At 54.7% G+C, this 20,136-nt stretch overlaps 8 protein-coding genes and 1 non-coding gene across 9 annotated transcripts; 4 read left to right on the top strand and 5 right to left on the bottom strand.

The window, feature by feature from the left end:
- Positions 1-7: 7 nt before the first annotated feature.
- Positions 8-1,503, bottom strand: BDP81DRAFT_203943 (vacuolar protein sorting-associated protein 26). The gene is made up of 4 exons (XM_060582580.1): positions 1,066-1,503; positions 531-1,003; positions 328-469; positions 8-247 (listed from the first exon to the last, which is right to left on the bottom strand). The coding sequence occupies exons 1-4, from the start codon at positions 1,280-1,282 to the stop codon at positions 114-116; spliced, it is 966 nt and encodes a 321-aa protein (XP_060446826.1). The 5' UTR covers positions 1,283-1,503; the 3' UTR covers positions 8-113.
- An 860-nt stretch (positions 1,504-2,363) lies between these two features.
- BDP81DRAFT_316314 (ribosomal protein L6) lies at positions 2,364-3,142 on the top strand (the record flags this gene model as incomplete). Its single annotated transcript, XM_060584165.1, has 3 exons — positions 2,364-2,436; positions 2,596-2,851; positions 2,911-3,142. 3 exons carry the CDS (start codon positions 2,364-2,366, stop codon positions 3,140-3,142), a joined length of 561 nt encoding a protein of 186 aa, XP_060446827.1.
- Positions 3,143-3,954: 812 nt separating this feature from the next.
- On the bottom strand, positions 3,955-4,073 carry BDP81DRAFT_t136. Its single transcript has one exon. It is a non-coding gene; the product is annotated as a tRNA-Arg (tRNA).
- A 923-nt stretch (positions 4,074-4,996) lies between these two features.
- BDP81DRAFT_448302 (uncharacterized protein) lies at positions 4,997-6,187 on the bottom strand (the record flags this gene model as incomplete). The annotated part of the gene is made up of 1 exon (XM_060592278.1): positions 4,997-6,187. The coding sequence occupies one exon, from the start codon at positions 6,185-6,187 to the stop codon at positions 4,997-4,999; it is 1,191 nt and encodes a 396-aa protein (XP_060446828.1).
- Positions 6,188-8,140: 1,953 nt separating this feature from the next.
- On the top strand, positions 8,141-10,098 carry BDP81DRAFT_204016 (V-ATPase subunit H). The gene is made up of 3 exons (XM_060582581.1): positions 8,141-8,649; positions 8,804-9,332; positions 9,381-10,098. Exons 1-3 carry the CDS (start codon positions 8,352-8,354, stop codon positions 9,991-9,993), a joined length of 1,440 nt encoding a protein of 479 aa, XP_060446829.1. The 5' UTR covers positions 8,141-8,351; the 3' UTR covers positions 9,994-10,098.
- Positions 10,099-10,919: 821 nt separating this feature from the next.
- BDP81DRAFT_448304 (ribulose-phosphate 3-epimerase) lies at positions 10,920-12,040 on the top strand (the record flags this gene model as incomplete). The annotated part of the gene is made up of 4 exons (XM_060592279.1): positions 10,920-11,035; positions 11,175-11,301; positions 11,411-11,656; positions 11,774-12,040. 4 exons carry the CDS (start codon positions 10,920-10,922, stop codon positions 12,038-12,040), a joined length of 756 nt encoding a protein of 251 aa, XP_060446830.1.
- Positions 12,041-12,286: 246 nt separating this feature from the next.
- On the bottom strand, positions 12,287-13,679 carry BDP81DRAFT_459944 (aminotransferase class-V; the record flags this gene model as incomplete). The annotated part of the gene is made up of 4 exons (XM_060593599.1): positions 12,287-12,348; positions 12,399-13,304; positions 13,371-13,504; positions 13,564-13,679. The coding sequence occupies 4 exons, from the start codon at positions 13,677-13,679 to the stop codon at positions 12,287-12,289; spliced, it is 1,218 nt and encodes a 405-aa protein (XP_060446831.1).
- Positions 13,680-14,897: 1,218 nt separating this feature from the next.
- BDP81DRAFT_459945 (Oxoglutarate and iron-dependent oxygenase degradation C-term-domain-containing protein) lies at positions 14,898-16,964 on the top strand (the record flags this gene model as incomplete). Its single annotated transcript, XM_060593600.1, has 2 exons — positions 14,898-14,961; positions 15,055-16,964. 2 exons carry the CDS (start codon positions 14,898-14,900, stop codon positions 16,962-16,964), a joined length of 1,974 nt encoding a protein of 657 aa, XP_060446832.1.
- Positions 16,965-17,496: 532 nt separating this feature from the next.
- On the bottom strand, positions 17,497-19,784 carry BDP81DRAFT_392845 (Metallo-dependent phosphatase-like protein; the record flags this gene model as incomplete). The annotated part of the gene is made up of 2 exons (XM_060587758.1): positions 17,497-19,472; positions 19,589-19,784. 2 exons carry the CDS (start codon positions 19,782-19,784, stop codon positions 17,497-17,499), a joined length of 2,172 nt encoding a protein of 723 aa, XP_060446833.1.
- Between the last annotated feature and the right edge of the window lie 352 nt (positions 19,785-20,136).

The following is a 20,136-nucleotide window of genomic DNA, read 5'->3' on the forward strand; positions in this document are numbered from 1 at the left end:
TCCCTCATTTGGCAGCAGCCACATCATACATAATAACCTCCCCCCTTCCTTCCCCCCCTTTGTTCATCAACAACTCATTACTTGTAAACCATGGCGTCATTCTTCAGATACTTCTATGCCTGAACAGACTGGCCCATCAACTTTGGGTTCTCGGGGGCGGCGGCCATGATCATGTTAGGACCGGCGGCGGCATCGGGGGCTTGGCGGTAGAGGATGATTTCCGACTGCTTGAAATACCGCCGCGCATCTGGAGATCTGTTGTTAGCTTACTTTGATCCGACTAGAGAGATGACCATAGATGGGGGTTGGGTTGGGTTTGTGACTTGCCTTCGTCGATGAGCACGAGACTGAGGTAGTACCGGGTGGAGAACTTCTTGTTCACGTCCCGAAACGTGGGCGTCAGGTCGAAGCCGCCGAGGAAGAGGCGGATGGGGATCGTCTCTCCTCTCGAAGGCGAGCCGTCCATGATCTTGTGCCGAGAGTCAGTACGCGTGATATTTGGAACGGAGCATTACGGGGGGCAAACTCACCTCGAACCGCACCAGGGTCTCGCTCTCATTATACTGATTCGGCGCGGCGCCCGTCGTCTCCCTCCGGATGATGGACAGCTCCATGTGTTTTATCTTGAGCCGGACGAGCAGGAAGTATATGCGCCCGACGATGACGTCCTTTAGGTGGTATTTGGATTTGGAGTACTCGAACTCAATGTGGAGGCAGTCCTCGATGCCGACGTCCATCTTGATGGACGAGTTCATCTCGGGGGGTATGCGGTACGAGTAGACCCAAATGTCCTTTTCGCGGATGACGTCGGCCATGCGGCGGGAGACGGTGACGCGGACAAAGTAGCGCAGCTTGACATTGATGCCGTTGTACGACTCGTACTGCTTCTCGACGTTTTTGAAGTTGAAGTCGAACGTCTGCGGGTGCTGCAGCTCGCCCGGGGCCGCGAGCTCCTGGACGAGGGAGAGGAATTCGTAGTGGTTTCCGCGGTCAAAGAACATTTCTGCGCGAGGAACGTTGTCAGAATAGGAGGGAAGCGAGGAAGTGGGAGCTCTGGGAAATCACCTATCGTGCCGATGAATTGGACCTTGATGCCGGTGTGTTCTAGTCGCTTGCCGTCCTTGGGTCTGATGGTGACGGCGCCCTTGACGGACTCGCCGTCCATGTACAGTGGTGCCTTCTCGCGACGGTTCTTATCGAGCTTGACATCGACCATGGACCGCTCGTCGGCGTCCTCTAGCACAATGTCGATGTCGACGGGGGTTGAGAAGAAGTACGACATGTTGGCTTATGCGGGGGAATGCCCGGATCTCGCGCGACTGTGTCGTTTCGATGCTCGGATATAAAGGGGAAAGGGGATCCACGGTCCCAATGGCTAATGATCGGTCGCCCGTCGACGCTGGAAGTTGTAAGATTAAGTCGGATTGATATCGGGGCGTCGGAGAAGGGGGTGTCGCGGAGCTTCAAGGCTGACGTATCTGTATCTGTACGTGCACTCGCTCGGCTTGCGCTGCTCCAGTTGCGCCAGCCCAGCTATCGAGAGTGGGCAGCAATTGGAGCTGTAGGGAATGGATCCCCCCATTGGCTGACATTGGCACGTGACTGGACCAGGCAGTCATCTTCAGTGATTGCGGCTGGTGCATCCGGATCTGTGGCTGAAGCTCAGCGGCCGTGTTCCGGACGGTCCAGGTCTTTCCTACCCCACCAGCTCCGGGAAGCCGGGCGGCCGAACAGAAATCCAATTACGCACAGACCATGCCTTTTTTCCTCACGTGCACCCAAGCCCTCGCTAGAACTTTTGCACCCCACACCCGAAAATTGAATCGCGACTGCCAGACTCCCCGACTTTGGAACTTTTTTGCAAGTTGAAGAATTGTCCCTCATCGCCCAACGAACGACCAGTCGCCCAGTAGATCGCCCAGCCGACAGCCCTCCTCCCCCCCGACGTCAAGATGAGATACATCCACTCCCAAGAGAGCCTGACGGTTCCCGAGAATGGTATGTGAAGCAATGCCGTCGTCGTCGTCTTCTTGGCGATCGAGAGAGCACACAAAAACACCGAAAATCTCCTCCCCCACGATGCGGCCCCCTGCGAGCTCCGCCGGGTTTTGAACTTCACGATACTATATCACCTATCTGTCGCCATTCGCCCTTCGAGTCTCTCGCCCTTCCTCTGTCATGGTCGCAACCTCGGTGCCAATGGCAACATGGTTGCTGGCGCAAAAGTACAACACATACATCACAAATGGCAGAGGGATTGGGGAGGCTTGGAGGCGGACAAAGCAACATTTGGGTTTTTGGGTTGAAGAGTTTTAGACTGTGGATGAGCTCGAAAGGAGCAGTAGTGGCAGGCAATCGAATGCATGCTGACTTGGATTCTCCAAACAGTCAAGGTTCATATCAAGTCCCGCATCGTCACCGTTGAGGGCCCCCGTGGTAAGTACAAAACTCCCCTCTCCTTCCGGTCGCGATTTCGTCTCCAACGTATCGCGAACCACCTTCTCCCGCTGTCTGTAGTCTGCGCAAGCAGAGCGCAACGGCTGCGGTGAGGCATGGGCCCCTCATCAAGTCAATATGGCTAACACCTGTCACCAGGCAAGCTTGTGAAGGACCTGTCCCACTTGGCTGTCAACTTCTCCCAGCCGGTTAAGGGCACCATCAACATTGAGATCCACCACGGCTCAAGAAAGAACGTTGCCACCCTCCGCACCGTCCGCACCCTCATCAACAACCTGATCGTCGGTGTCACCAAGGGCTTCAAGTACAAGATGCGCTACGTCTACGCCCATTTCCCCATCAACGTCAACCTGGAGAAGGACTCCGAGACTGGTCTGTGGGAGGTCGAGATCCGGTATGTCGCATTCTCTCTGATACATGACAAAGACAACAAAGCTAACATGTTCACCCCAGCAACTTCATTGGCGAGAAGCTCGTCCGCAAGGTCATCATGCGCGAGGGCGTCGACGTCGAGGTCTCCAAGGCCCAGAAGGACGAGCTCGTCCTCTTCGGCAACTCCCTCGAGGCTGTCTCCCAGTCCGCTGCCGATATCCAGCAGATCTGCAAGGTCCGCAACAAGGATATCCGTAAGTTCTTGGACGGCATGTACGTATCCGAGAAGGGCAACGTTGAGGAGGAGTCTTAAATGCACTTTTCCCCACAATCAAACGTATAAATCCCTCTCGATGATATCAAACAAAAACGAAGGTATTGATTGATGTATGAGCCGGAGGAGGGGAGCAACACCAAACAAAAAGGGTCAAAACAGGTCAATGTTTTTCGAGGCTAAATGCAAAAGAATCAAAATGGGGTTTCTGGGTCTTACACACACAACTGGCGTGGCCGGGGTTCCATTTTTACTTTGCATCGTGTAGCGCAGGGCTACCATGAATCACATCAAAAGTCAAGAAGACATTGCCTGCTCTATCTCCGAGCGGCTTATCCCAACAACACCTTACTATATACCCTACGCATGAGAAATTCTTCATGGTGAAATGATACCCACTTCAGCTTGTAAAAACTTCCCTCCAATGTCTGCCATGTGAATGTCAATTCCTAGACAAAGCTGGAGGCAATTCAACTGCGACTTTCTACAATCTTTCTGCGTGTGTGTGTCGGGGAAAATGCAGTTATTTTAATCGCTAGCCGAAATTTTCAAGACCATTACACGCCATTCCTAAAGTCAGGATAGTAAATTTGATCACACCAATCATGATCCAAAGTAGACGATCAATCCCTCTCCCTCGCCCAGTGAAAATTTCAAACGTGGCGGGTACATCACCAATTTTTTCGCAACGATGATCTCTCAGTCTACATTACTCCACACATTACAACCATTCCTCTCTCTCATTTTTGAGCAATTAAATCAACGACCTGCAACGAACTTGGTTCACACAAGACTCGGTACAGGAACGTCCAAAAAGGCATCAAACATCTCCCAAATCCCCCAAAAAAGATTGACCAGCCTGGGGGTCGAACCCAGAATCTCCTGATACTTTGTCAACGTTTTCCTCGCCCTAGACGAACGAGGGTAAACGCAATCGTAGTCAGACGCCTTGCCATTGGGCCAACCGGCCACTAGTGAAAGTGGGAATGTGAAGGAAAAGAGAGCAGAATTCGGTCTGTGTTGGCACATGGCATGCTCCACGAGGAAAGAAAAAAAAATATCCTTCACAAGGGCCTCCTCCCCCCAGGTGGAAACCTCGCAACGCAACTCTTAGACTTGGAATCATAGAGACCCGCCACACACGCAGAGACAGACGCATCAGACGGCCCAAACTCGGAAACACAGAGCGTACATGGAAAACTCGGTTTGTTCCGTGCATGATCAAACGCTCACGCTGTGCGCAAGCGCCGCATGTTCATCTCAACTCATCGACTCTTACACGGTTTCCCCGAGAAAGCTTCAGCATTGTGGCTACAGTACACAAGTGAGCTTGAATCAACAACACAATATCAACAGCACGGCAGTGAACAAGTTTGTAGTAAGTACTTCGTAGGTTCGATCGAAAATTTAGTTTCCATTCCAATGCATTAAGGGCGTCGAGAAGTTTCGTCTATGCCATCAAATCGTTCTGAACATCGTACATGCTATGCAGGTTTGGGGGATGGGTAGACAAAGTGAGCCACGCCAAGGAAAGTGAAGTAGGAAACGCTCAAATGTCCAAAGAGATGATCCTCCTCCCGTTCCACATCTGGTGGTCATTTCCAAGCCTCCTCTCTTCGTCACACTCCACCCAGTTTTTATATCTCTCGTCAATCTTTCATTTCCCCCTTCGTCGCCGAATGTCTCGTCTCTCGTGCCTTGTAGTATCTCATCGCCGTGCTTTCAAAAGCTCGGCGGGATTATGATTTCCCCCTTTAACGCCAAAAGAAAAATAGAAAGCAATGATACCAATTTTATGTACGATCAAAGCATGTTCGGGGCTTCAGTCATCTTGTAAAGAAGGCGGCCGACAGCATATGCAATTCAACCGAGGTTGAGAAAGAACTTGGGGTGCTACCTCCGTGAGTGGCGCGTCGTGTGTGTGCCGCGTGTGTGGCCGGTGCGGTGAGTTCTTCCACCCGAGCTAGAGCTGCCTAGGTAGGACGTCAGATCCGATCGATCCCGAGAATCCCTTGACAACTCACTGGGACTTGTCCCCGTGTACGAGTAGTACGAGTCGGTGTAGCTTGACCTAGGCTTGGCCTTTGGCTTGTCCTTCTTCAGGTTCAGAAGCGCCAGCATGGTCGCTGCGGCGGCTCCCAGGCCCAACCACTTGGCACCTTCCTTCTTCTCTTCCTTGCGACGGGCAGCCGGGGCGGGACGGCCGCCGCCCGCGAACCAGCCGCCGTGAGAGGGGCGACCGGAGTGGGCCGAGGGCATGCGGCTACCGTGACGCGAGTATCTCTCCTCAACAACCTCAACTCGTTCGCGGCTGTGCTCCTTCTTCTTCTTGCCGCCAAAGATGAGACCCCACAGACCGCGGGCGATGCAGCAGAAGCAGAGCAGCATCAGAAGACCGAGACCTGCAAGCGTGCCGATGACAATACCAGCGATGGCGCCGCCGCTTAATCCTCCGCCAGTGCCCTCGTCGGTGATGGGAACGACTGTGCCAGTGCTGGTTGCCGAGGCAGCGGTGCCGGTGGCTCTGGTGCTCGTGATGCGGTAGGGAGCGGAGTACTGGGTGGTGATTGTCTGGCCTCCCGATGTGATTGTGGTGACACCTCCGCCCCAGCCATCGCGCTGAGCGCATTGCCCCGAGTAGGCACAGTACTGGTAGTTGGCGCAGCAAATGCTGCCACAGGCCGTCTCTCCATCACTCTGAGGGACACAGGTGGCCCCCGTGCCTCCTCCAGCTGCCGTTGTTGTCGCAGCAGGCCAGTTTGTCGAAATTGTGCTGGTAAAGGTATTCGTCTCAGTCCATGTCGTGGTGTAAATGCCGTAGCCTCCACCTCCGCTCACGGTGCTGCAGCCAGCGATGTTGTTCACGGTGTAACACTGCTCTCCAGATCCACAGCAGTACTGGGAGTCGGCTCCGCAACGCTGAACGCAATCGCGCTTCATAAACTGATCGCCAAGGTTGTAAAAGAGGTTGTTTGCGATATTTTGGAGAGGATAAGGGTGGGCGAACACCGGAGTGGGGGCGGACACCAAGAGAAGAAGGCCGGCGACCAGAGGGGCCGCCGCCGACTGCTTGCGCCGTGTCATTTTTCCTCTGGCTGGTCGGTGTCGTCAATTGCCAGGAATGCGCGAGGCCGGGAAGACGGCGATTTGAGAATGTAAGTCGGCTCTCTCCACAATTGCCGGTCTTGTCAGGTCAATGGGGATGTCGAGAGGTCTTGTCTTGGTTCGTAGCCTCGTGGGCGCCTCAAAGATTGTGAGAGTGAGGAATGTTGCAGCGGTAGAATGAGGTATTAATGGTTGGCGGGGGACGAGAAGAAGAGGGAGGGTAGGCTGGTGGTATGGTCGAGGTGTGATTGAGTGAGAGGTGTGAGCTGGCCGGCCTAGCCTGTTAGTGTGCAGACGTATCGGCAGGGACTGAGAGCTTGGAATGTGGTGTTTCTTGGATTAGATGGAAAGAAGGAACCAAGAAGTCGGGAAGAATGAAACCTGCAGGTAAGTCTGATTTAAGAGAGAGGGAGAAGTTGAGAAGGCGCTGACGGACGGGAGTGTCGTATTACTTGGTTTGGGCAGTGGGATTGTCTTTTTTTTTCTTGCCCGTCGCGCGGGTCGATTCCCAACCTCCTTGGAGTCCAACCTCTTGATTTTGCTGCCGCTGTCACCAGGCGCACCCACACCCACAACACCACCCTCAAATAATGCAAAGTTCCGCAGGGATCTAGCTTCACCGATTAGTTTCTGGCCAATCTCTGACGAGGGTGGTTCTGAAGATTCCTCTTGAGTGCGCGATTCCGTCACACTTGGTGGTTCTTTTTCTGTTCTTGTTCCTGAAGATCGGGCGCCGAGACGTGGTTCCCCCTTCACTTAGACCAAGACACCCGGAACTGACGAGGGTTATAAGTGGCCCAGTGCGGGGAGATGCCTGTATGAGTTGGCAGAAACGGGTCGCTACTCGCTACTTACGATGGTACGAAGACGTTCGTGACTGGCCCGGCCGAGAGCGCCTGGTTCCCACTTGTTTACCTGCAGGAGTCGGTCCGTCCACTGGACGACAATCGATAGGCAGAGAAAGCCTGTTCCAACAGCAGGGCACTCACGGCAGCAACAGGAGCGATTGTTTGCCCTGCCCGCCGTTTGTCACTCCCGCCGGGCCCCGTCAGGTCAGGTACCGTTTCGCAGGCTTGTTCTTGGCCGGTTGCCAGAAGCAGTCGATCCGGGCTTACTCTTACCAGTTGGTGCCTTGCAATCATTGGCAGGAACGCTCGTTAGCCTATCGTGAGCTGCTTCAATGAGATCATGCTCATTTCCGCGCTGTCACATTAGTCTCATCTACCTCGGGCCTAGTGAAGCGGCCATGACCTCTCGCGACAGAAGGTCCAAGGCAGAGGAAACGGTCTTTGACTCGTATAGGGCAGATTGGCAGCGCAATGACAGCTTTTGCGCTGGCTTCTGGAACCACGACGACATCTCGGCAGGTGTCAGTCCGTGGGTTCCGCAACTTTGACGGCATCAAGTGCAAGTGAGTCTGGCCGGCGGGATGGGACCCCGCGGCACCCAAGGGCCATCACCAAGTAGGCCGTGATGTCCAGGCTAGTGACGCCTTTTTAAGATTCAAGGGACCTCTTTCCGTATGTGCCTTGCATATTGGCGTGCGCCAGTCTTGCGAACAAGGGTCATGTATGTACTCCGTAAAGGGGAAAAGGAAAGTCAAGCGGTGTTCAGCTTCATCTGGCGAGCTGAGTATCAACGATAGCTGCACTTGGAGAAATAGGGTGGTTGGGAACCGGGGCAACTGGGCCGTAGTGCTATTTGGAGCAACAGAGTGTGTAAGAGGCAATGAGCCAAGCTTTGGGATGGATTCGAGTGGAGGTGGTAATTGGGGAATGTGCACCGCCGCAACGCTCGATCGATTGAGTTGATCTCATTGGCTGAACATAGCTTTGGTGGATCAAATGGAGCTGCCACTTGTGGCTGGTGTAGAACTGGACCTCAAGCCAATCAGATGCCATCAGCCTGACGCTGTGACTTGAGTAAGGAAGTGACCCAAAAACTGGGCGGGCGCGGCTGCGGGCCTGCGGCTGCGGCTTGAGAGCATTACGTTCGTCAGACAGCTTCCCGCCGCAACGACCTGCGACCCTCAGCACCTTCGATTCCATCCACGCCGTCCATCCCCAACCCTTCCCTCGGCGACACAGGTGAATCTTCAATCAAAGAAAGCCGCCCGGGTCGCTACTTCCCTCGACTCGCCGCCATGTCTCTCGATCCTCCCACCTATCTGGCCTCGCTGCAGAACAACATCCGCCAGCGGCCAATCCCCTGGGATGGCGCTGTTAGAGCAGGCACCATCACAGAGGACCACCTGGCCCGCATCCGCGCTGTCGATAAGGCGAAGAAACCCGAGGCTAGAAAGGATATTGTTGAAGGAGACCTAGATGGCTACCGCTCCCTCTTTGTTGGCGAATCTGGAAAGCCCTCGGTGCTCGAGTCCGCCGGCAAGCAAGCCAATGTCGTCCAGTATATCCTCGTCCTCTTGGCGGACCTCTTGCCCAGTATGTTCTATACCATCCCTCTAAATCGACAATTCATTACTTTGGCCAGAATCTCCCTATTCCGCCCTAGTTCCCCTGGAGATTGATCTTGATCTACCTCGACGATTCCTTCATATGCCTCAACCCCCGCTAATGCTGTCGTCTTTCCAAATAGGTGTACCGTCACTCTCAAAGGCTATTTTCAAAAACACCGACCCCTACAAGCACTTCCTACCTTTGCTCGCCCACTCGAACAACACCGAGGACCCTATCCCGCTGCTTACATCGACGGCCCTGACCAAGCTCATGTCGCTCTCGTTGAACGAATCGCAGGCGACCCGAAACGCCATCCCCGTGCTCCTCTCCTACCTCTCTGGCCTCGCGAAGAGTTCTGATGCAGGCCTTCAAGATATCGCGGTCCAGGAGTACTCCTCCATTCTCTTCGGACACGCCGCGAGACAACAATTCTGGAATCAAAGAAGCGAGACGATTGCGCCCCTGATTGATATCCTCAGAACGGCGGCTGGCATTGGTAGCAACGGCAGCTCTTCGGCAAGCATATGGAGTGGTACCGCACCCACAAGAAACGCCGGATTCGAGGGTTCGCTTGGCGGCGGTGTTGGCTTGCAACTGCTGTACCACGTGCTCCTGGTAATCTGGCAAATGAGCTTCGAAGCAGAAGATATTGGTGACGAGCTTAATGAGTAAGTACAACTCCAGTCGTATGGCTCCCACAAACTAATCATGTTTAGCGAGTACGATATTGTCCTACTGTACACCCAGCTTTTGCGCTTGTCTCCGAAGGAGAAGACGACCCGATTGGTTGTTTCTACCCTCTTCAACTTGCTCAGCAAGAACCAGAAGTCACTCCTCCCTACCGCAGTCCTTGCGCGACTACCTGCGCTCCTCGATAACCTGAGCGGCCGTCACCTGACAGACCCTGACCTGCTCGAGGATGCACAAAGTCTCAAGGAACTTCTTGAGGAGTATACCAAGACGAAGACGACTTTTGACGAATACGTTGCTGAGGTCGAGTCTGGTCACCTCCGATGGTCACCACCTCACAGAAGCCAGGTATTCTGGGCTGAGAATGCGCGCAAGATTTTGGAGCACGAGAACGGAGCAATTGCGCGCCAGCTCGCCGAGATCATGAAGAAGCCGTGGGAGAACGACAAGGCAGTCCTCGCTATTGCATGCAACGATGTTGGAGCCTTGGTTAAGGAGGTGCCTGAGATGAGATATAAGCTGGAGAAGCTTGGTCTGAAGACCAGAGTCATGGAGCTAATGGGAGAATCCGACGAGAATGTCCGTTGGGAGAGTTTGAAGGCATTGGGTGGCTGGTTGAAGTACAGCTTCGACAACTAAGTTTGTTTCGGGAGCACGAATAGTAGGGCTATTGGTCCAGGCTCTGTGTATGTATAAACGGGCGACAGCATTACCCAGGCAGTTTAGAGTGGACCAGGGGTCGTGCCCGCATATTCCATTGTTTTTTTTCGTTGGCATACGCTCTCGGCCGAAATCGCGACGTGTGTCTGTGGATATCTCGAGTTTGTGGATGGAACACGCCATACGGTGATGATCAGTCGAGCAGGACACTATGACGCGGAGCCAAGGCACAACACCATTGATGAGCATCGTGGGATGCTTCTTCGGTTCCGGGGAGGGCCACGGAGGCGTACGATGGTGCGGATACAGGTGACCGCAAATCCGCCGCGGCGGATAATCACCCGAGGCGGCGAGGCCCATCATGACATTCGGGCAACGTCAGGGGTCGGTCGGCCCCCATCTCTTGAATTTTCCAGCTAGCCAGCCCAATGGGAAGGGTAATGGGACGGGTGGAGCTATGCTTAGGAAGGGAGGTACCTAAAATAAGGGGTGCGTTATGTACTCCGGAGCTTATCATACGGGCGGTACGTGCCCGGCGGGGTTGACGTTTGGCGTGGGGTGGCGCGACTGCGACCCCTCAGTTATTAGTGATTCTAGATCCCAGAATATCCCACAATGTGGGAAGATCCCAACAGAAACTCCACCCGAAAGAGCTCTCGTGGTTCAGGGTCCATAGCTTACCACAGCTTCCGGTCGCATGTCCGATCGTGTACCCTCCAACCCTTTTCCAAACGCCGAAGAGCCGTTCAGTGCCCACGAACAAAACCAGACACACCCGCTCTTCGCATCCGCCGCCCACGCACACCTCCCTTTTTCCCTCTTCTCTAACCACCACAAAAGACACACACACGCGCACACAAACGAAACAGCTTTCTCTCCCTCTGTATTCGTTGCCTACTTGCAAAATGGCACCCAAGGCAATCATAGCTCCGTCGATTCTCGCGGCCGACTTTGGCCACTTTGGCCATGCGTGCTCCAAGACCATAGAGCAAGGCGCTGACTGGCTTCACGTCGATATTATGTACGGAGACCATACCCCGCCAGGGAAAAAAAAAAATCAGCACACAAGCATCTTGCGACCGCTTTTTTTGGAAAGCCGGTCGCAAAGGAATTGTTCACATATCCGAGCCGAGCCGTGGCTAACTTATATGGTTTTCTAGGGACGGCCACTTTGTACCCAACATTTCATGGGGACCCGGTGTTGTTGCCAAGATCAGAGGCCATGTCGAGAAGCCTATCGAGACATGGGGAAAGGGCACATTTGACTGTCATATGATGGTTTCCGAGGTAATTGCTTTCCCTTCACCCTGGGCTCATGTTTTTTGGCGCCGCCGAAAGTCCATTTGCGGTATCCCGGCATATCACAACAAGTCTACTAACGCATGCGTCGATTTAGCCCAAGAAATGGGTCAAGGGCATGAAGGATGCTGGCGCAGACCTGTACTGCTTCCACTACGAGGCCGCATTTTCCTCCGACTCCGACAACCCAGAGGTCCAATCCGATGAGAAGACGAACCCCCGCGCCCTGATCCGCTACATCCACGAGCAAGGCATATTAGCCGGAGTCGCTCTGAAGCCCGCAACCTCGGTCGACGTTGTGTGGGAGCTCCTCGAGAGTGAAGATCCACTCGAGAGACCAGACGTGAGTTACCCATTCCAGCCCTTATTTATTTTTTTACGAGCAGCTGTTACACACACCACCAAAACGGGGTCTCCGCGAAGGCGCATTAGGCTGACAGGGGTTCTCTCCACAACACAGATGGTCCTGATCATGACAGTCGAGCCCGGTTTCGGCGGACAGAAATTCATGGCCTCTGAGCTGCCCAAGGTCCAGGCCCTCCGCGAGCGGTACCCGGAGCTCAACATTGAGGTCGACGGCGGCCTGACCGGTGCCACCGTCGGCCAGGCTGCCGACGCGGGCGCCAATGTCATCGTTGCGGGCAGCGCTGTCTTTGGTGCCCAGGACCCCGCAGAGGTCATTAAGGTCCTCAGACAAGCCGTCGAGAAGAAGACCGGCAAGCTCTAGAGATTCGGTATCCGAGTCCCCACTGCACCAAACCTCCGACTTTTTTTTTTCCCTCTCACGGCCACGTTTTAACGACTTTTCCTTTTTTTGTTGGTTTTTTTTTTTTTTTTTTTTTGTTCTCTATAAAAAGCTATGGGAGCCATGATTTATGTTCAGCGTATATAGATATCAGACGGACAGCAACTTTCCGGTGGTATGCCGGAGTTACAGGTCTTTCTAATCCTAATTCTACCACATTATACACTACTATTTGGACTTTTGTTGCAGTGCCTTATCCAGGACCGCAATAAACCCCTTGATTTCGTCAACTGCAACTGATTAGCATTACTGACAGGTCTAGTAGGTGTACTTGACTTACGACTGTTGTAATGCACCATACTAACCCGAATTATGCCGTCGGCAGGATCGAGTTGCAGAATCTCCTTGATTAGCCGGTACGAGTAGAAGTGGCCCCATCGGAAAGCAAACTCGGACCCATTTTCCACGGCATTCACGAGCTCTTTGGTGCCCCATCCTTGCACCCTGAAGCTAATCGTCGGAACACGGCGGTGGGTACCGGCATCCGTCTCACCGTAAATCGTCACATCATCCCGGCCGTTGAGATACTCGAGCAGAGTAGCCTGAAGCTGCTCCTCCTGCTCGACCTTGCCCTTCCAACCCTCGGAGTCGGGCGTGCCGAGGTACTCCAGGACCCGCGGGACGGCCGAGACGAGCTCGTAGCTACCGCCCGCGAGCCCGAGCTTCCCCTCGAGGGACTCGCCCGGGTTGAAGAAGTGGCCTAGCGAGCGCATGTGGGCGTCCTGCGCGGCGCGGCTCGCGTAGAGCATGGCCGTGTGCGGGCCGTACACTTTGTACCACGAAAAGGCGTAAAAGTCGACGCCGAGGGCTTTGACGTCGACGGGGCGGTGCGGGGCGTAGGCTACGCCGTCGACGCAGACGAGGCCTTTGGGGTTGGACGAGTGCACGAGGGAGGCTACGGAGGCGACGTCGTGGATGGTGCCTAGGATGTTGCTTGCGTGCGTGAGGGTTACGAGGCGGGTCTTGTCGGAGAGTAACGGCTTCAGGTTCTCTGCGGTGAGTTTTGGGTTTGTGGCGGAGGCGGGCTTCCACCATTTGAGCTCGAGTTGTTGGCGGGCGGCGAGGTCGACCCAGGAGGCGATGTTGGCTTCGTGGTCGACTGCTGATATGACGATTTCGTCGCCTTTGGAGAAGGTGAGGGTGTGGGAGAGGTTGCGGAAGAGCTGGGTTGTCGAAGCTCCAAAGACTGGGGTACCCCTTAGGTTAGAAGGTTTTTTGTCAAAGAGAGAATGTGGAATGGTTGTCGTGTTACCGATTTCGTCAGGGGATGCGTTGATGTACTTTGCGCCGGCCTGGTAGCCTTCGCCGTAGGAGGCCGTCGCCTTCTGGCCGACTTTGTAAGAGGCGCCTAGCTGGACGTTGCTTTGTGTGAGATAGTCCCGGATGCTGAGTCGTTGTGTGAGTGATGTCTCGAAATAGGAGCTTGAGAGTGTTCGGTGACATACGACTCAATGACTGTGCCCAGCGTCTGACTTCCGCCTGCATTATCGAAGAAGACTTGGTCTTGGCTCAGGGCAGGGAACTTGCTTCTCACAGCAGCGATGTCTATCTGGGACGCCATATCGAATGCTTTCTGGCTGAAGATGTATAAGCTAAATGGGATTCTCGTAGGAAATAATCACATAAACACTCAAGAAAGCGAAAAGAAAATGAAGCTATCGTGATTGGAACGAGACCGAGTATTAAAGAGGTGAGATTACGATAGCAGCTGCGGGGCAGGGCGTAATGGACGTAAAGTGCTGGGTTCAGATGATTAGGGAACTGCCCAATCGAGAAGTGAAGCGGCTTAGGAAGCCCGCAATTTGGGAAAAGCCAATTGATCTACGGATAGTGTTCCGTGGATGCATGACGTTTTGCGGGCAAAGTGCTGGCTGGCGGGGGGAGGACAGACCGTCTGACCGATTGAGGGGCAAGCGAGCGAGCGGGCGGGCAGCACGAAGATGGAAATATGGGGCGCGGGGTTCGGCGGTTGGGCCCGGCTCGCCCGAAGCTTGCCCGCCCGCCGTGCCATCCTCCTTCCGGGTTTTGGGTGAGGGAACCTCCGATGCCAAGCGCCGTCGCACACTTTTTTTTATCTCCAATCCTTGATTATGGTTTCCTTTGACCAGAGGGAATGGTGCCTAATCTACCAATGATTGGGAGGGAATAGGGAGAAGTTGAGTTGAGGTGGCTGCCGCTTATTAGACTCCCACCCACCATTTAATGCGTTGCTTCTGATACAAGACGTCGCTCATGCAAGTCTCAAGCGCCAGGAGCAAATGGTGCATGTCTGATGTATCTGAACACCGGCATTGGCTGTCCCCTCATCAGGCTGGCGGTACTCAATGGGTGCGCAGGAGAGCGAAGCAACCGGCGCTTGCACCGTCATGCGGATGAGTTTCTGTACAATCCAATTATTTGGAGAGAGAGCCAACTCATTTGCCAGATTTGATCATTGGCCACGCCGGCACTGGACGGACGGCGGTGTACCAAGGAGCTCTCCCGACCGTTAAAGTGCCCCCGCCATCTGCTGAGCGTAAGACTCGTAGAGAGGCAGCTTTGCAAGCTTTGCAGGGGCCAACGGTGGGACGGGTGCTAAGCCCATGGGACGATTTGGCGCGAAAACAGCTGCTGAGAGAAAAACTTTATGTGGGACCTCAGCCCACGTTCGGTTCCGATCAGCGACAGACAGCCCAGCGCTGGGTCGTCACAAAATATTGAAATTCCGGGAGGCTGCCAACAACTTTTCCTCCCTAATTCTTCCTCCAAAGGGTTATCCCTACTCACTCAATCGCCCAAGATGAAGCGCAAGGCCAGTTCACGAATTGACGACAAGAGAGCGTCCAAGAAGAAGACCAAGACGAGTTAGCCATCCACCTATTCCCTACAACACGCTTCAACAACTATTTTGCCCCGATGTCGTCACTAACACCGAACCTTCTTCGCACCACGTGCAGCTCTCTCGGCCGACGTCGCAAAGTCGAGATTCCGCAAGGGTCTCTTTGACAAGAAAGTCCACGACGCCTACACGAAGCAGTACGCCGAATCGAGCCCCTACAAGCACTCCGTCATCAACGGCCTCGTCGACGACGCCCTCCTGCGCTCCGTCCGCGACGAGATTCGCGAAAACGTCTCCTTCACCCCCAAGGAAACCGACATTTACAAGATCCACCAGTCGGGCGATCTCGCCAACCTCGACGGCCTCGACGATGACGCCCTCGCCAAGCTCCCGAGCCTGCTGTCGCTCCGCGACGCAATCTACTCCGAGACCTTTCGCGACTACGTCTCCCACATCACCGGCTGCGGGCCCCTGAGCGGCCGCAAGACCGACATGGCCATCAACGTCTACACCCCCGGCTGCTACCTCTTGTGCCACGACGACGTCATTGGCAGCCGCAAGGTCAGCTACATCCTCTACCTCACCGACCCGGAAACGCCGTGGAAGCCCGAGTGGGGCGGCGCCCTGCGCCTGTTCCCCGTCCTCGAGCAACAAGGCAAGGACGGCGAGATTGCAAAGAGCCCCGCGCCGGATCACACCAAGGTCATCCCGCCCGCGTGGAACCAGCTCTCCTTCTTCGCCGTGCAGCCCGGCGAGTCCTTCCACGACGTCGAGGAGGTCTACCACGCCGAGACGAAAGCCCAGCTCGAGGCCGAGGGCGGTCGCGTCCGCATGGCCATCTCGGGCTGGTTCCACATCCCCCAGATTGGCGAGGACGGCTACGTCGAGGGCGCCGAGGAGAAGCAGGTCAAGAATTCGGGTCTCATGCAGCTCCAGGGCAACCCGGACCAGCACGACACCCCGCAGGCGCGGCCCGTGAAAGTGGATAAGCCCAAGGCCAGCCTCGAGGGCTTCGACGAGGCCGGGCTCGAGTTTTTGTTAAAGTACATTGCGCCGACGTACCTCACTCCGGACACGCTGGAGCAAATCTCGGAGCACTTTGAGGAGAACTCGAGCATCACCCTCTCCAACATCCTCTCCAAAAAGTTCTCCGCCAGATTGAAAGAGTATATCGAATCCCAAGAGACCTCCAAGCACGCCCTCCCAGACAACGACAGCGACGCCATCGAGAAGAAGTCGGCGTGGCGCGTCGCCCGACCCCCGCACAAGCACCGCTTCCTCTACCAGCAGCCCGCGGGCGCCGACGAGCTGCGCAGCGCGCACGAGGAGAACCCGCTCACGGAGCTGCTCGACCACTTGCTCCCCTCGCGGCAGTTCCGCGAGTGGCTGCAGGTCGCCACGGGCACCGTCGTCGAGAACCACGAGTTCCTCGCGCGCCGGTTCCGTCGCGGGCAGGATTATACCCTCGCGACGGGCCACGACGGGAAGCCACGTCTCGAGTTCAACCTTGGTATTACCCCGTCCAAGGGCTGGGGTGACGAGGAAGAGGAGGAAGAAGAGAAGCCCGAAGGAGAGGAAGTAGAAAAGCCTAACGGCAAAGCATCAAAGAAGCGCAACAAGGGAAAAGGCAAAGCCAAAGCCGAGCCCGCACCTCCCGCACCAGAAGAAGAGACGGAAGTCGGCGGACACGAAGTCTACATGGCAGGCGACGACGGCGAAGAGGACGAGGACGCGGCGATTTATAAGTCGTCGGGCGACGACGACAACATCCTCTTCTTCCAGGCCGCCGCGTGGAACAAGCTCACGCTCGTGCTGCGCGACAGCGGCACGCTGCGGTTTGTAAAGTACGTCGGGCGCGCTGCCAAGGGGGACCGGTGGGATGTCTCGGGCGCGTTGGATATTGAGGATGAGGATGAGGATGAGGAGGGTGCAAAGAATGGTGGTGGTGGTGACGATGGGGAGGAGGAGTCTGAGGAGGAGTGGAATGGGTTCTCTGATTCTCCTGCCGCGCAGAGCGATAGCGACTGAGAGAGGTGTATACACGTAATGTATATCTCGCCTGATGCTTTGGTTTTTTGGGGATTTAACACGGCTAGACATCAAAAGTTTATGAATTGCAAAAAAAAGATGATTGTCTCTATTCCGCCTCACGTATCAATTTTGACATGTTGCAATAAACTTAAGCGTAAACGTGAAAAAGGAACTGGTTTGTATAACAATTGTTCAGAAGCCCCTCTTAAACGGAAGGTAACTGGCATGATTTGATTTGCAAAATGCCATAGAGAAACATGACCCCCGAGTCTACTAGCGAATCGGAAATCCTAACAACTGAAAGAAACTAAAGAACCCATAAAGATTTCGCTACCCTTTGCCCATGCTCCCCCCACCCCCCCCAAAAAAAAACGCCTCTGTTTCTTGTAAATACATAGCTCCATGCCCGGGTTCCGAAAAGTCTAGCAAATGCTTATAATGCAGCTTGCAATGACAACAAAATATATCAGTGACCAGTAACAAACATCTCGCACGCTTTCTAGCTCTCATGCTTCGTCTCTCTCACCCTCTAAAACTTCTTCAGCTTCTTCTGGGGCACCGTCTTGATGAACGCATGCTTTAGGAAATGCAGCCACACTTTGTTGTGCTTCTTCTTCTTCTTCTTCTTCTTCTTCTTTCCTCCCTTCTTACCCTTCTTGCCTTTATTTCCCTTCTTCTTCTCTGTTTCTACGTCTTCGTCTTCATCTTCATCTTCGTCATCGTCTGCGTCGTCGTCCTCGTGTTCTTCGTCTTCAATCACCTCCTTGTGCTCATCTAACGACTCTTCTTCTTCGTCTTCGTCATCGTCCTCAAAGTCCTCAGTAAGGGCCTTGCCTTTGCCTTTTTTAGCATTCTCCTTGGCGATGCGGTTCGCCAGCTTGACGTAACTGCGGACGGTCAAGTCCGATAGCTTGTAAATCTTGTCGGTAAAGGTGCTGTACTCAACCTCGAACGCCAAGGGGCGTGGCTTGGGCTTCTTGGACTTGGGATCCTTGTCCTTGTGGATGCCGTCGCGCCACTTGTTCCCGGATGCGTCCTTGCTCTCGTGCGTCATGTCGTTGTTGAGGTAGGTCAGGTTCGCAAAATACTGGGTGTATCCAAGGAAGGTCAGGGGTTGAGGAGCGTATGCCGGGCCAGGGCCGGTGCCTGCGGGCGGCGGCTGCGGGATGACCAAGTTGGGGTCCTTGGGTTTTGTTGGTTTCTTTCCCTTTTTGCCCTTGTTGCCCTTCTTCTTATTCTTGGCTGCATCGATTTCGCGCTTCAATTCTTCGTGGACGGGGTCATCGTCTGATGGGAGCGATAGAGCAGGCACGGCGTCGGTGAACGAGTCGGCCCAAACCGCGGCATCCTCGAGGCCGGAAATGTTGTACTCCACGACGCGGAGTGTGGGGAAGTAGTTGGGGACGATACTGGGGCCGACAAGGGAGAGGTGGTATCGCTCTGCGTACTTGCCGCCCAAGTCCTTTCCTGGCTTCTTCTTTTTCTTCTTCTTGTCCTTCTTGCCCTTTGCGTCCGATTCCACAGTGTCTTCCTCAAGGGCTTTCACGTTGACGGCTGGCAACTTTGCCCAGCCTTCGCGCAACTCCGTGAGGTAGTCCTGTGCCGACTGAATTTCGAGGTCATCCTCAAAAGCTTCGCGGCCGACGTCATCGTCTACCGCAAACCCACCCAAGATATTGATATCGATTTCCTTTGTGTCGTGGACAATGAAATGATCAATGTTCATGTGACCATAAAGCGAACCAACGACAACATCCCGATACTGCTGCATCCACAGGTTGTACTTTTGCCAGCAGGTTTCATCCCAATTCTTCTTGCTGTCGGTCCGGGCCGGGGGCACGTGGCCCATGAGGATGGCCTTCATGCCGCGCTCGCGGAGGAACTCCAGCTGCACGCGAAGCCATTCCATTTGCTTAAAACCTGGCTCGGACGGTTGCTGACAGTCATCGACACCGGCGTTTCGGTCGAAAAAGTACAAGGTGTTGAGACTGAATACGGCGAGCTTCTTGGGAATGACCTCGGTGTAGAACCAACCGCCAAACTCGAAAGAGTGGCGCTGCTCCTCGGGGATAAAGCGCTTCCAGATCTCGGCATAGTATCCTAACCACTTGTTGGGCCCTGGCAGGAGGATGTTATGCGGTAGGATATCGTTATTTCCAAATGTTGGAATTACAGGTACTGCCATTTTCGTGGGGTCCTTTGGGTCACCAAACGTTTCCGCAAACTTGTCGGCGATCCATCGATTTGTGCCGAGCACCTGGCTCGGGCTACGAGGAATGCTCTCATCGCTGTCGTGGCGCGCAGAGTCGCCAGTCCATATGACGAAATCGATGTCATCTGCAATATTCGCGGCGATCCAGTCAAAGGTCGCGTTTACGAGGGAAGACGGCGTATCGCAGTCGGACGTTTCTGCGCCATAGTAGCCGGCGGGTCCATCGCCTGAATGGCACGCGACGCCTTCTTCGGTGGAGGAGTGGGTTTTGTAGAATTGATCGGGGTGGAAGTCTACGAGAGCACAACAGTCATTAGCTTTTGGCGTCGTCCCATGTCTGGCAGCAAGCAGAGAGCGGTTCGCCTCATGTTGCCTTGCCTGAGCGTCGTCGGGTAGCATCCAAACCTACCAGTAATGTGTAGAAACTTTCCACTTAGACGTCGAGACCCTTCCTGAGCGACTGTGTCTGCGACCTCAGAGCCAATGACGATTTGTTGCTGCCCGCTGGCGACAGGTGTCGCAATGACGCCATGCAGGAACAACTGCTGGAGCAGGGCGAGCTGCAGAGGCAGGGCGGCGCCCACTATTGCGGGTAAAGACCGCATTGCTGGGAGGAGCTGAAGAGGCGCGGTACCTGGTTCGATGTTTCTATGGTTCTGACGCACGCGGGCACGGCAAGCCGGTTGAAGGGGTGAATGTTGTTGTTTGAGAGAGAGAAAGAGACCGTCGCAACGGGGGGTGTTCGGAGAGACCAAGAGTGGGAGCGAGAAAGAAGACGGGGGGCCAATTCAAGGTTATTAAGTCATGATTTTCCCCTGGGCGAGCTTTGGCTGTCCCCGTAGAAAAATAAATGGAAGCGCGAGCGACAGTCTGGTTTTCTGGGCTTGGCCGTGGCCGTGACCTGGGCTTTTTTCAGGGCTCCAGGGCTGGGGCGAGGCGGTAAGCAGGGGACCGGGC

This window comes from Colletotrichum phormii, assembly GCF_030913505.1.
Source record: "Colletotrichum phormii strain CBS 102054 chromosome Unknown BDP81scaffold_7, whole genome shotgun sequence".
Lineage (NCBI taxonomy): Eukaryota > Fungi > Ascomycota > Sordariomycetes > Glomerellales > Glomerellaceae > Colletotrichum > Colletotrichum phormii.